This window comes from Clytia hemisphaerica, unplaced genomic scaffold, assembly GCF_902728285.1.
Source record: "Clytia hemisphaerica strain Z4C2 unplaced genomic scaffold, Clytia hemisphaerica genome assembly, whole genome shotgun sequence".
Taxonomy (NCBI): Eukaryota; Metazoa; Cnidaria; class Hydrozoa; order Leptothecata; family Clytiidae; genus Clytia; species Clytia hemisphaerica.
The window spans coordinates 115,791-129,927 of NW_027104448.1; the positions used below are offsets into that span (position 1 = coordinate 115,791).

Sequence of the window (14,137 nt, forward strand, 5' to 3'; positions counted from 1 at the left end):
AGCAATAGACATAAAGTTTAAAAAGCCAAGCAGGAAAACAAAACAAAGCAATCACATAATCAGGAAAGAGTTTTGGGAAAAAACTAGCCACTTTTCCAATCTTTCACACTTTTACAACTTTCCTAACCAAAACTTTGTAAATGTTTGTAAAAATGGGGGATTTTGGGGGATCTTGGGGGATTTTGGGGATCATTATGTACCAAAACTTTCTCTTGAATCACAAACACCAAAAACCACTCAAAAACCCAACAAATGCATTTCTAGAGTCCCTGACTTGCGACATTTAAGTAACATCAGGCCCGAACCGAAAGGCCCATTCTCGCTAATCCTCGCTAGCACTTTATTAGGGCTTAGTAATTGAATTTTTTGCAAAGACAGCAGAATTCTTTCCTTCTTTCTGGTTTCTCAGGGACAGGGAAAGGGCGTGAACGGGCTAGACACTCATAATGTGGCGCACCAAAGCAGAAATAAATACTATCTTTTAAAACGACACTTATCTTTGTTTATACAAAGACACTAAAACTTTTCTTCTAAAATTAGATACTTGTTAAGCCGATACTATCTTTTTCAAAGCGATTTGTTGTTGCTTGTTGTTGTTGTTAAAATGTACCGTCAACTGCTCTAATTTGGGACGATTGGTCTAAACATGGGGCCTATCTCCGATGAACCCCAATTTCACAGATATGCTGGATGAGTGTGGGTGTGGTTCACCAAGAATCTTACCTGAGAACTTTATATAGAATACCTCCAAAAAAAGTGATACAAGTAACAGTAAAGTCAAAATGGTAGCATATTATTTAGGAAAAGGTCAATAATGATGTGCAATAAAAAATCAAACTCAAGACTCAATATGGATAAAGTAAACAAACTTTTGAACCTTAATTTACATTGTCTTCAAGATGACACTTTACTCTTCGTTTTTTTAGCTATCATAATTACTAAAAAATAATGCCTTCAAAGAAAAGCAATCAGAACAAGCCCAATGGATTTGTTCTTTATGCAAATGAAATCAAAAACCAATTGTTGAAGGAAGGTCATTCGATTCGTAACATGCCTGATTTGATTGCTACTGCTAGTCCTAAATGGCAGGTATGCTCTTTTTTCTTATCACTTTATTTAAAAAAGGGAAGAAACTTTCACATTCTTCAAGTCGTTGGGCATGATGTCAGAAGTGGGGAAACAGACACACTTTTTACAGATTAATTGTCTATTTTAGTACACAAAACCTTTTAGTGAGTTAACCATTCATAGTGTTTGATAGCCCTTAGAAATGATGAAATCTTAATGTTGAAAAGCGCAACAGATGACTTGTGGCAAACAAATCATGATATGCACCACTGGAGAGTCTTCTGAGAACTTTCCAAATTTTCCACCCAATACGTCACTCTTTTTATTTTTTTAAGTGCTTTATTGGGTCTGATTGGGTGGAAGATTTTAGAAGACTCTCAAGTGGTGCATATCAAAAATTTAAAGGAACTTTTACGATCTACTCAGAGAAAATTTTGCAAATGTTTATTCTTGTTAAAAAATACTGCGGCCATTGTATTCTTCAGAAAAACTAATAATTTTGAGATATCTTCAAGGTTGACAAGCGTGAATTAAAATTTGATCTTATAGCCCTCCAGAAAAAAATATATAAGTTTTTTTATGGTAGTTTTTTTTAAATCAATTCGCAAAATTATTCTTGGTTATTCTCCTTTTAAGAGAACTTGTTATATTTTTGCCATCATTTCTAGCAACTTCCGGATGACGAGAGGGAATATTACAAAGAGAAAGCTAAATGGGAGTGGGATAATCGTCACACTACTGGAAAATTTCAATCTAGATCAAGGAATCATTTTGATAACACAGGCGCCCCCGTTACTGTAAGTCATTACCGTTCACCGATATTCGGCTCAATGAACGAAGACAATCGCATAGAAATAGGCTGTCCATTTCTAAGAAAACGATCTTGTGTTGAATGGGCTGTTCCATTTAAAACCCATAGAGGGGGTGGAAGAACCTTAACCAATAATTATTGAAAATGTGTGGATAAAAAACCCTTGGAAAAATTCTTCTTCACACCTTTAAAGTGAGGGTGGACAAATATAAAAACCAATATTTTTTTATATTTTTTTAGTATATTTTTTACCCCCTGGATAAACCTTTCCTCAAACCCCCTGAAAATTCTTCTTCTGATTACCCCCTGGAAAGTTTCCTAGGAGTATGAATATAAAATGTAACGGCTCATATTTATGGAAGGACATCACTTATGGAAGGTCAGTCCCCAACCTGGATTTTTGCAAAAAGTCATACTTCCCTATAATTTTCTGACAATTTCAGAGTTACACCATAAATTTTTCTCTAAATTTTTGAGACCTCTTAGGGATTTTTTCGCTTGCACCAGCTGGCACCTCCCCTGGCCTGCCTACTTACAAAACCACCCTCTTCATAATTGAGAGTGACATTTTTTATGGAATAGCACATGGAATCTTTTTTAGACTTCTAAACTAAAGAACACTTTTAAGATAATGAAATTTCTGTTCTTTAAAACATTTTAAATTGTTTATTTGAGAAAACTAAATGAGTTTCACGCCTCAACTTTAGGAGGATGTTCTCTAATTTTTGGAATAAAGAAAAATCATTTTGACCATGTTTTTTTTTACGTAATACATTACAGGAACGTGTGGATCTGGTGAGGGTTATGGAAGTGAAACGCGAAAAGGAACGACAAGAAGTTTTCATGAGTTTTCTACCAGAAAGAGGTAAAAATCTATTCTACTTTGGTTTGATATGTTACCCCTATGGGGGGGGCGTTGGGATCAGGCTTCATTAGTTTACTACTGGATTTCCCAGCGAGATTTTAAACACCACAAGTGATTTTTAAGCGCATTAAACTACAGTTAGAAAGTTGAGTTTTAACTCTTGAGTTTTAACATGAGACTTAAGAGCCATTTTTTTTAAGAGTCTACAGGGTGTGATACCTCACCCTCTTGGATTTTGCTGAAATTTAGACCAAATGATCTATCACACAAGAAAATAAGACTCTGAAATTTCACCTTGATATCTCAAGTAGTTTTGCAGATATAGTGTCTCAAAGATAGGCTACTAAGCGAAAATTGACCCCTAAAAATCATGAACTCTTGTGGGGAGCAGATTTTGAAAGCCAATGAATTTTTATTCAAGTACATTAGAAAGCTGATTTACAGTGGATTTCAAGAACTTTTTGTAGGGAATCAGAAAAAAATCAAATTGAGTCTCCAAATTTTCCCTGAAAATCTCTAGTTCACCTCCTGTAGAGGGCTTCAAACTTTGCGTAATCTGGGTTTGGAAGCACTTTTAGCTGGCTGCTGATGGTCCTTGGGACTTTTTTGAAGTAAACTTTTGACCTGGAGTGGTTTACTGGTGGGTTTTGGCCACAAAAATAACATTTTCAGGATTTCCATCTTTGTGTAACTGTCAAAAATGGCCGAAAAAAACAGTCTAAAAGCTAATCATGACACTTGGACTTAGAAATTTTGTGGTAAAGCGCAAATTATTATCAAAGTAGGATTTCTGAATGAGTCTAAAAAGTTTTTGAATAGGATCTAAGAGGGTGAGGTATCAGACTTTCTTTATTCTGAAGATTTTTTAAAAAAATGGCTCTTAAGACCTTAGGATCTCAGGATTTAAAAGATCAAAATTTGCTCCAATAAGGCTTGGAATATAGCCTAGAAGCTACCGAACCCCTCCAAAGTCGAAATATTCAATGAAAAAAGTGGAAGTGCTAAATTAGCAATTCCCGCCGGAACTTTAAATTCTGAAAAACGTTAAAATGCACTGAAATCTCAATATATTTCGACCATGATTGTAGTTACTTCTCTTTTGGTCTATTTCTTGAAAGTCAAAAATCCCTGTCAAAATCCATATCTTTTTTGATTATACACTAAAGCCTGATAATTCATCTGGAATCTGTTCTCTGAAACAATTAAGGTGGGAAAATATTATTATTATTTGTTATTATTCTTTCACTTTAAAAGGCGTCTTGGACCAGAAGTTTTACTTCGTATCTTTCATCTGTCTTCTGGAGGAACCGACATTTCAACCCATAGAAGTTGCAGCGACCGAATTCAGTTTGTTGGGTGGTCGCGAACGAAGTTTCCACAGACATTTAAATCCAGGTTTGATCGCTTCATTTCCTACTCATTGTTTGCATTACCTTAGGCTCTAGTAGGGCATTGCTCACAGTTTTCTAAGCAAAAAGGTCTGTTTTAGATAAATGAATTTTTTCAATTCATAGTTCGGACCCCCCCCCTCCGAAAAAATGGAGAAGGGGAATCAGAAATTTTCATGAAAAAGGGGGTGATAGCAAGGAAGGGGGGGTAGTTTAAAAAGGGGGGTTTGCATGTATGTTGTAGATTATTTCAAGCACACTGTTATGAAATTTGGTTTCAAAAAGAAGAAAGAAGTTTATTATTTCACTCAGTTTCACTTTCTCTCGATCTAAAGATATTTCATATATATATATATTTTTTTAGCTATTTTTATCCAAAATCCATGGGGGATAGGCATTTTTAAAGGTCGGGGATGCCAAGAAGGGGGGGGGGTCATTTAAGAGGGAGGTCACACCCCTTTCCGCACTAAGCAATTTGATAAAAAAACGCTTAACAAATTGTCATCTCTAACTATAAAACGATTGAATCTTTTAGAAAAATACGAGCGTGGACTTTCTGATTTTACTTTCTTAATTTTTTTCTTACGTCCAGGACCAATTCCTCAAGGTTACCGTTTCAAGGCACAACAACACAGTAAGTTTTGATTTTGTGATTAGCGTTGTTGGTAAGATGTTAAAGAGTTTTATTTTTGTTTTTAGATTTTTAAGGAAAAACGATTAAAGTAAAATATACAATCAACCTTTAGCCGTGCGGTTGGCTTTTTAAGAATGGTGTTTTTCCATTTCATCATGGATATTCTTAACCTTTTTTGGGGGGAAATCATCATGAAACATTCTTACAACATTCTTAGATTTGGATCCAAAGCCAGCAAAAATCTAACGTGTAATAAAACATACCTCAGGCAAAAATTTGGCATTTTTGTGGAACCTTTTAGCATTGCTGGGGAATAATTGACAAGTTGATGGTAAAATGTTCTATAAAACTGGCATTCTGAGGTTGAGTTAGCCAAATTCCTTGATGGTGATATTCTTACCATGTTCTTAATTTTTTGGCCAATTTCATCATTAATATTCTTATAAAGTATATTGTATTCACGTTACTTGATTGCTTCCATGTAAGGGTATCTGACACGACCACTTCTACACTTGTGTTTCTATACCGCCGTTAAGAAAAATTTTCTTTGTATTTTCGTCACCAGTCTCACAAAAGCTGACCGTGCCACTAAGAGTTAACAGATGTATGCCACATAACAACAAAATGTCCAAAGATACTAACTAATCTTCTAAATTGTCAATCCTATTTCCAGGTGATCTTACCCACAAACTTCCACTGACCGGAAAGATGCAGCTGGGAGATGATTACACCAAAATCTATGACGAACTTTTTCATTTTTTATCGAAAGGAGGCCGACATATCCCTCCTATACACGTGAAGGTACTAACTGAAAAAAAAATTTATTGGTAAAGAGAGAGATCAAATGTTTAAGTACATTTTTTAGTTTTTTATCGAGAGGACTATTTCTTTTAAATTGCGCAGTTTCCCAATAGCTGGAAAATGTGGAAACGAGCCTCTTTTAAAGGGCTACTTAGACTACACAATATATTGACGAACAATATTCGACAATATGGTTTGCGGACCGTAATGTACGAAGTAAACAACTGGTACTCTATTATAAAAAGGAATTTTCTTTCTGTAAACAATCCCCCTTTATTGTTGGAATATTGCAAATCGTGCTGACAATATATTGCAGACACCTTTTCAATATATTGTCGACATTCAGCAATATATCATCAATATATTGCCTGACAATATATTGTGTAGCCCTTAAGTAAAAGTCAGGGAAAAGCAGGGAATTTATGTTCCGAAGATCTTGACTTGAGTTTTTTTAGCCAGTCTTCGATTCGCTAATCTTTTATCAAATGTTATCAATCGTGGTGGGTCCTTCCAAATTATAACTATTTAAAAACTAGCAAAGAATGTGTCATTTTTTTAGGGAATAATACAACAGTTTATTCTCATTTTGAGTCAGGGAGAATTACCCGTTTTCAGCTCTTTTGTGGGACAGATGGCTCATTGATTTACATGATTTGTGGCTTGTTTGATGACATTCGAATTCTTTCTTAATTCTACAGATGTCAGAATGTGAACGCGTCGAAGAATGTTTGAAGTGGCTGGCAACCAATGCTGGTAAAACAGTTCTCACTATTATCTTGACTGCCAATTAGTTTTTCGTTGATAGAATTATAACAAGTTAAGGTAGTCTGGGAATGAATTATCGATGGCTGGTGTCCATTTTTATTACTCCTTGTTTTTATTTCATTTATCGTACTTTGGATAACCTTTTGTTGAACTCCCCCCCCCCAGAAAAAAAGATTTGTCAAAAAGCCTTTAAAGGCCGGCCTCCACTTTCGCGTGAAAAGAGCGAAACAATTTTAACGTTTTTGTAAGATCATTGGTCGTTTGAAAAATGAAGCAATTCCATTGGGCAAATCTGACGTAACGATTTAAAAAAGTAGAACTTCTTTTAACTTTTTATTTTTTTCGCTCGAAACTTTTTTAATGACGTAATCTTTTCTGCAGGCAAAAACGATTGTCAAAAAATGTTTGCTCATTTTCGCGGCCTTAAGTCCCCAAATTTTAAAAGGGGGACTTCGAAGACGAGGCTTGTAATGGTTGTATGCATCTCGAGCGAAGGGTTAATTCACAGTGTATAGAATTGATTGCATTGGTAAAGAATAGTTACCCTAGGCGATAATGAGTACACTGTGAAAAGTGTGAATGAGCGTATTATCCATAATGTCCTCCCCTAAAATTATATCGATTTGATTCTATAACTCGAAATTTCCTTAACTCAAACAAATTTGTGTTGATTCATCATTAAAAGAAATGTCGATCTAGAATAACCTTCCAAAGTGTAGCATGGTCAACAAAGCTGGTATTAATTTGGCGATCTTTCTCTTTTTAAATCGTGCAGGTCGAGCAAACCACCTGAAACGTGTTTACGAACTTGAAGGGTTGATGTTGGATCTGGATGCTCATTTGAGAGGTGAACCTCAGAACTTGATGCAGATGAAACAACCTGCCACTGATATCTTGAACTCTTCCGTTTTCGATTATGACCAGGGAAGCAGGTACGTACTTCATGTCTCACAAATATTGATAATTTTGACTTCCAATCTATGTTGAAATATATAGAGAATTTCGGTTATTATTTCCTCGTTTTTGGAAATTTGAAGTTCGGGAGAGAAAGTCGCTTTTTGGCTATCTATTAAATGTAATCGAATTTTTTAATTTGGATGGGTTTTATAGACTTCCAGGCTATATTTGGAGCTTTATTGGACCATTCTTGAACTTTTGCATCTTAGAGTTAAAGCTCTACCCTTCCAACCTAAATGTTAGCGCTTCCAAATCGTTTGTTGCTGTAAGATTTCGTGGGAATTCCCCTTTTTTCTCAAATATTATGACGTTGATTGCAATTTGACCCAGCTTAACCGGAACCCAACCTATTGTTGTTAAGGTGGATAAGACTTTTCTTTTTACCGTTTTATTTTAATACGTCATCAAAAGAATAAAGCTCACTCTCACAAATTGATGATTGAAACGGGAACCTAATTTTTTTCGAAATTACAGAGAGATTCAAATCATAACAGGTGTTTATTGCTGACCTTTCCTATAAACTCGCGAAATTCTTCAAAATTACTTTTTGTCAAATTAAAGTTATTAGTTGATTCACCAAATTGTAACGCCCACTAGCCAACCAAAATTTCTTGTCTCGGAAGTTTTTCTCTTAAGGTAATCGAACCTCGAAACAGTATGAGCCCCAATTATTTTTTATCTAATTGTAGATGTGAATTTCATGAAGACGAAATGAACGAAACGGACACAAAACATTGTGCTCTTGGCCAAGCTAACCGATACTGGTGAATTCTTATTTTGAAGTTAACCTTGTTCTATTTGAAGTATTCCGAATGTAGACGGAAACCCGTTTAGTTTAATGTTATTACAACGATATCAGTCGTCAGTCTTAGACCCTGCTCGGACTTTACGGTTCCGTATCGTTCCGAAATAAAACGATTCCGAAACGTCAAAAAGGAGAACACGTTACAAAGCAAAACAGACTGAAACGGTTTCGCTCCACTATTTTCATCGTAACGGAACTGCTCCGTTTTCTTGCTCCGAAACGTTCCGAAACTAATATGAACACTCTTGATCCGTAACGGAAACCATACCGGAGCGATTCGAAACCGTAACGTCTGAACATGGTCTCAATAACGAGCTTTCAATCATGAAATTCCCAAACAGCCTGGAAAATTGGAAGTTAACAATGTGCGATTTTAATGATGAGTTTAATTGCTTTTACTGTATATGGTGTCCCTAATTAAAGTATCGAGTCGAAACACAACTATGAGTAGAAAGTTTTATGTGCGTGTTCACAAAATTGTATTTTAAGCTCTCCCTCTTTTTTCTTTGTCATTACAATTAATTTATACGTTGTAACTACCTGTTGTAATAAGCCTGTGTGATGGAGAACGTTCTTATATTTTAGTGATAACACACACAAACTTTTCTACTCAATCGCATGTTCAAACTCGATACTTTAATTAGGGACACCCTGTATATGGCATCAATCGTGGGAATACACTTTTTTGAGCTTTTTCCTTTTCTTTGCAATCACACTTGATTCTGCTAATAAAGTTCGATGTTAAAAACTTACCCTTTCCTTGACTTTTGTTTTTGTTTTCCTGCAGTTTTTGTTTGGCTGATTATTTTTGTACCAATCACGAGATCCAAATTACAGACCGTCATTTACCACCCAAACAAAATGACGTCTGTTATACCGTCATCCCAAGTAAAGATGCCGTCAAACAGCGAAGACAACAACAACAACACCAAATGTCGCCTCGATTCCAAAATGGCGGAGGAGGTGCGACTTGGGGTGGAAATAGTGTTGGCGGTTATTCAACACCTGGTTCCAGTATAGGAGGTTTCACAACTTCTGTTTGCTTTGCTTATTTTTTTGGATTTTATTAGGTATCAGCATCAACCTGTATGAAAAGCTTGTGCTGAGTCATCCGCCATGTTTTATCGGAATGTTTTTTATTAGCACCCTAATGGTAGCACTAAAAACTCGATGTGTTTCATTTTATAATATGATCCTTTTGTCTGTTATTAAAAAAGTCCCAAATTGAGTAGTGTTACCATTAGGGTGCCAAACTCAAATAGCTCACATCAAAGATTTCGTTTAACCGAGATAAAGTACTTTTGTTTTCTCTTTTTCTGTTTCGTTTTCCCGAAAACTTGAGAGTAGAGGATTTATAGAAAGCGGTAAGATTCAAAGGGGAACCACAAAGCATATGTGCAAAACTATGGATTTTTTTAAACACATTGTATTTCTTGCTCTTACAACCAGGATCTGACGATTTAGCGGCTCGAGTAGCAGAGAAATTACGTTTAGAAGAGAACAATCGAATGATGGCCCATCAACAATTCGTAGATGAAGAAGAAGCCGCCCGCACCAAGGAAGAGGAGCAAAAAAAGAGATGGGCGGCATTAAGGGGAAGCCCTAATAAGCAACAAAACAATGCCCAACCCTCGAATCCACCACCCGCTGCCTCTAGGGGTAGAGGGCGTGGCCGAGGTGCAGCAGCGATCCAAAATCTTAGACGCCCTGGAGAAAAAGCATCAACAAGCCCAACTATGGAACAGCCAAATGGTTTTTCTTCAAATCCTTCCATACGCCCGCCGCCTGGATTTTCAGCGGGTCCACCGCCCGGGTTTAGCGGAGCCCCTATCGGGCGTGGCCGAGGAACCCAGCTTCATATACAACAAATAGACAATACAATCAATAGTCAAGATGAGCAAAAATGGGCGGGCTCAACACGCGCCCCTAGTGCAGCAGAGGCACCCCGCCCACCACGTGCTTGGATGTCCTGAATAAAGATCTAGGCCATATTAAGTTATGAATGGAAACGGAGAAGCATTGTGTTTTAAAGATGAAAGTCTTTTGATGGCTTACGACGACTTGACTATTTAGCATCGTATTATAGTGTATTATATTATATATAGACTCCCTCAAAACTGAAAATGCATTTTTATTTTTTGTTGATGTACCATTAGCAGATAGTCCCCAGATAGTATACTCAAATCTTGTATTTGATTCTACATCTATTCAGCAGTTTATTATTATTTTCCCTCGTCCTATTTTTCTTCTACCCTCCTTTTCTCACCTTTCCCGTCTCTAACCCCTTACTCTCGAGTGTCTAATTAACACAATTAACCTAATCTTGGTCAGCTGAAAATAATTTCAAGAATTGATAAACCTTATAAAGGTCCAGGGGTTTGGGTAAAATCGAAAAATTAACAAGCAGGCTTGAACACCTGAGAGTTAACCAGTCTACTTGAGAGTATCCTCAAATTCATTAAGCTTTTTCGGTCTCTGATTTCTTCCAGCATGGAGTCAAATTGTCACAATCCAGAAGATGTTTTATCACATTAGCTTGAAATTTCTACCCCTAAAGTTGAAGTTGTCTTTTTAATCTGAAAGTGTATTGTTTATATTTTTATTGATTATTGATTTTTAAAATGACACCACAAAGCTTTAACAAACATTTATACTTTTGACAAGATTTTCTATAGCATAAAGTTTTTGCTTAGATATTACATAATATACCGGGTGACCCACGAAAAAGTTCGGACGGTTTTCGTTGGCTAGGGTCTGAAATAAAAGTAATATAAACTCAATCTTTTTTTTTAAAGATAGAGGATGCTCTAACTTAAACTTTGAGCTATTACTTTTTAAATTTGGTTCAGTGGTTCTTCATTTATGAGCTTTTAAAGTCAAAATTCAATTATCGGGGAGTGCAAAAACACGTCAAAAATGAGGTATCAAATTATAATTGTTTTCTTTATCTTTAACATTGTGTTTTTCGAATGTGCTGATGTTTTACGACCTCGTTTAATTAGTTGATTGATAATACTGAGGTTAAGCATACCAGGATAATCACGACGACGGACGAAAAATGTAATAGGCTAGTGAAAATACGAAATTTGATTGGTTGAAACTCACTAGCTTGTTAAATTTTCGTTCGTCGTCGTGATTTTGCTGATTTACTTAACCTCACTAATAAAGCAATTTGATACCTCTTTTTTGACGTAATTTCGCTCTTTCCGAAAAGTGAATTTTTACTTTAAAAGCTCATAAGTAGGGAACTTGTGGGTCAAATTTAAAAAGTAATAGCTAAAACTTTCAGATAGAATATCTACTTTCTACATATTAAAATTTCAAGCACTTTGAGACATTTGTTCGGCCTCGAGACGCCGAAAGAAAACTGTCCGAACTTTTTCGTGGGTCACCCGGTATTATAACATATCACGAGGGAAGATTTTAATAAGTTATTTCATTGCACAGTGATAGTTTGGAGGTTAAAATTCGATTTAAAACCTAAATCCAAGCAATTGGCACCTCTTTGTGTATTTTTCAGACCAGATAATGAAATTTTTACCGAATATGTCATGTTACATACCGTTGGAAAGCATTTTCGATGCTGACTTAGAAAAATATGACAACTTATTACAAGTTGAAGGGGGTGAGGTTTCCTGAACTATGATGTAATTGCTGATGTCAGCAAAAATTCCAAGACCGACCAAACAAATTTGTTTTAGTGAATTTGATTTAAATAAGAACCTTCATAAATAGATACGGGGGATTGGTGTTAGCATTGTTTTTATTATTCTCATTTTTATAGAGATTATATTTTGTTAACATTACACGATTACTAATTAGTAATTAAAGTATTTTTCATGTTATGATTCTCTAAAAGTTTGAATTGGTCTGGATTCTGAAACGATTTCTAAGGGCTACAACTTCTATAAATCAAAAACTTAGACTACGAGCTACAATACCCCCAAGTGTGGCGTGATCCTTTTTATTTAACGTCTGTCAATTGAATAAAAAGCAAACTTTTGACCCTTTGTACAAAAATGTATAAACGATTTTCATTTCGAAAAACTTACTTAAGCTAAGCAGAGGAATGTAAAGAGATGGAAAAACAGCTTTATTACTCAAAGTTCAACGATCACTTCTATTGAAAATTCTAATTTAAAAACGTTGATTAGGTCATTAAATAAAAGTCCAGAAAAGACGGCTCGCCATACAAATCGGACGGTTTCTACATGATTTGACGATAAAAATGAAAATTTGTTTTTCCTTTTTTGCCGATTCAATTTTTAAGAATAAGGAGCAATATTTTTACCAATGTATAGCAAAAGAAATTCTTAACGCAATGATATTAAATTGGTTCTTGTAAAACTGTCAGAAGTCGAGTAAAATCAAGATGAAGTTATAATGTTCTCGAGCTCTAGCTTTCCATATTATGGTGCGGTCATGATGCGATTATATCAGTAGAATCGCTAGGAAATTCTAAGCAAGAAGATATAGGTACTTTTTCGTATAAGAGAGGTGTACCCAAAATATAAGCCCTAAAAGTTTACGCATAATCAGGCTTAAAACAAAAGAATTTTGTCACAACACGCTAATTATACAGATTTTTTATAGTGACAACAAAAGAAACCTATTTACTCGACATAAACTCCCTTAAGGGCAAGAGACCTGGTATATGACGAGCCGTTTTTCCATTGTTTTCAAGAAGCTTTTCCATCTCTTTACATTCCTCTGAGCTAAGCGGACCTGATTTTTTTTGAGTGTGCATTAATAGGTACAGCGAAGACAAAAAAGGCTGTCACTTTTAATAGAATTCGAATCAAACGGTTTTGTGCTCGTTAGAAAGATAATCTGGAGCGGAATATAATCAAAAAAGAAAAAACAAAGAAATATAAGAGTTTCACTTAATATTCTCAATGGATTACATGTTTTTTTAAGCATTGCAATTTTAAGGATATCCAGACTCAGATATAACAAATAATTAAACATATGCTAAGCATTACCTTGAGCCTTCAGTTTAATTTTTTAATTTAATTTCTTACCTTAGTTTTCCGATTTTGGCTGGAATTTATGGATTTTCGGTAATTTCTCTTAAATTTTGCTTAAGTATTTTTAGCCTTGTCGATCTTTCGATTGAAGCATCTCTGAGCAAGTTTTTGGATTTTTGTATTCTCATAGAAAGAATTTGTAGTGCTATGATCTTCATTTTTACATGTCCACAACCCCTACCGAAAGTGACTGTACCACCCCTTCTTTGTTTTTCACGGGAATTTAACTACAAGTGGTTTAAAAGATCGCAAAATTACGCATGCGTATAAGTCTCTATTTGGGTGAACTGGAAACATTAGATGAACTAACTCTAGCGCCGGAGCAGATACTCAGCAGCGCTGGGTATGTAATCAGGGAAGGTCAGTACTACGAATGGATTTACGAATTCATCACGTGACCAGTGTCCCTCAAACGTATCCTTTTTCTTCAATGTCAAAGCCTTATTGGAGATATTTGAGATTAGGAAAGGCCAGTCTGGAGATAAGCAATGGATGCCCGGGACAAAGCATGCAGGTTACTGTAAGGGTTAGGGGGTGTGTCGCAGACGCTCAAAAAGCAACGAGGAGACTTTCTTTATCTCGTAAACATACAAAAACTCCCAAATTTAAGTGAAGAGAAAGGATGAAAAATAGGCTAAAATTGATTTCTAATGCGCAATGTATTTCCTTTCAAACAATCAGGATATCATCATTATTCTCTCCGTCCATTAAAAATTGATCTTATCGGAGTTTTTGATTTTTCTAAAACAGCAATGCATTGTGGGATTTTTTCGGGGGTATTACAATAGAATTCCCTTGAGGAATTCCTGAGAGATTGTTATTGTAATACCCCCGAAACAACCCCACAATGCATCGTTTTTTTAACTGCATGCGGGTCGCGACGTCCTTCATCTTCACTTTCGCTATCCTCTTCAACACCGTTCCCTTCGACACCACTTTCACTTTCAGTATCAATTTCATCGTCTGTCTCATATTGCGATTCACTATCAGTGTAATACGAATTTTCACGTTCGTAA

General features: G+C 35.7%; 1 protein-coding gene across 1 annotated transcript; it reads left to right on the forward strand.

The window, feature by feature from the left end:
• Positions 1-903: 903 nt before the first annotated feature.
• On the forward strand, positions 904-10,328 carry LOC136821077 (protein maelstrom homolog). The gene is made up of 11 exons (XM_067077311.1): positions 904-1,089; positions 1,737-1,865; positions 2,660-2,744; positions 3,999-4,139; positions 4,725-4,766; positions 5,440-5,567; positions 6,266-6,320; positions 7,108-7,264; positions 7,979-8,053; positions 8,882-9,117; positions 9,544-10,328. The coding sequence occupies exons 1-11, from the start codon at positions 949-951 to the stop codon at positions 10,065-10,067; spliced, it is 1,713 nt and encodes a 570-aa protein (XP_066933412.1). The 5' UTR covers positions 904-948; the 3' UTR covers positions 10,068-10,328.
• The last annotated feature ends 3,809 nt before the right edge of the window (positions 10,329-14,137 follow it).

Bases quoted from the DNA above. Each gene is read 5' to 3' on its own strand.
- LOC136821077 (XM_067077311.1), top strand. From the start codon at position 949: ATGCCTTCAAAGAAAAGCAATCAGAACAAGCCCAATGGATTTGTTCTT. The intron at 1,090-1,736 runs GTATGCTCTTTT...CATCATTTCTAG, and splicing joins CTGCTAGTCCTAAATGGCAG to CAACTTCCGGATGACGAGAG. The intron at 6,321-7,107 runs GTAAAACAGTTC...TAAATCGTGCAG, and splicing joins GTGGCTGGCAACCAATGCTG to GTCGAGCAAACCACCTGAAA.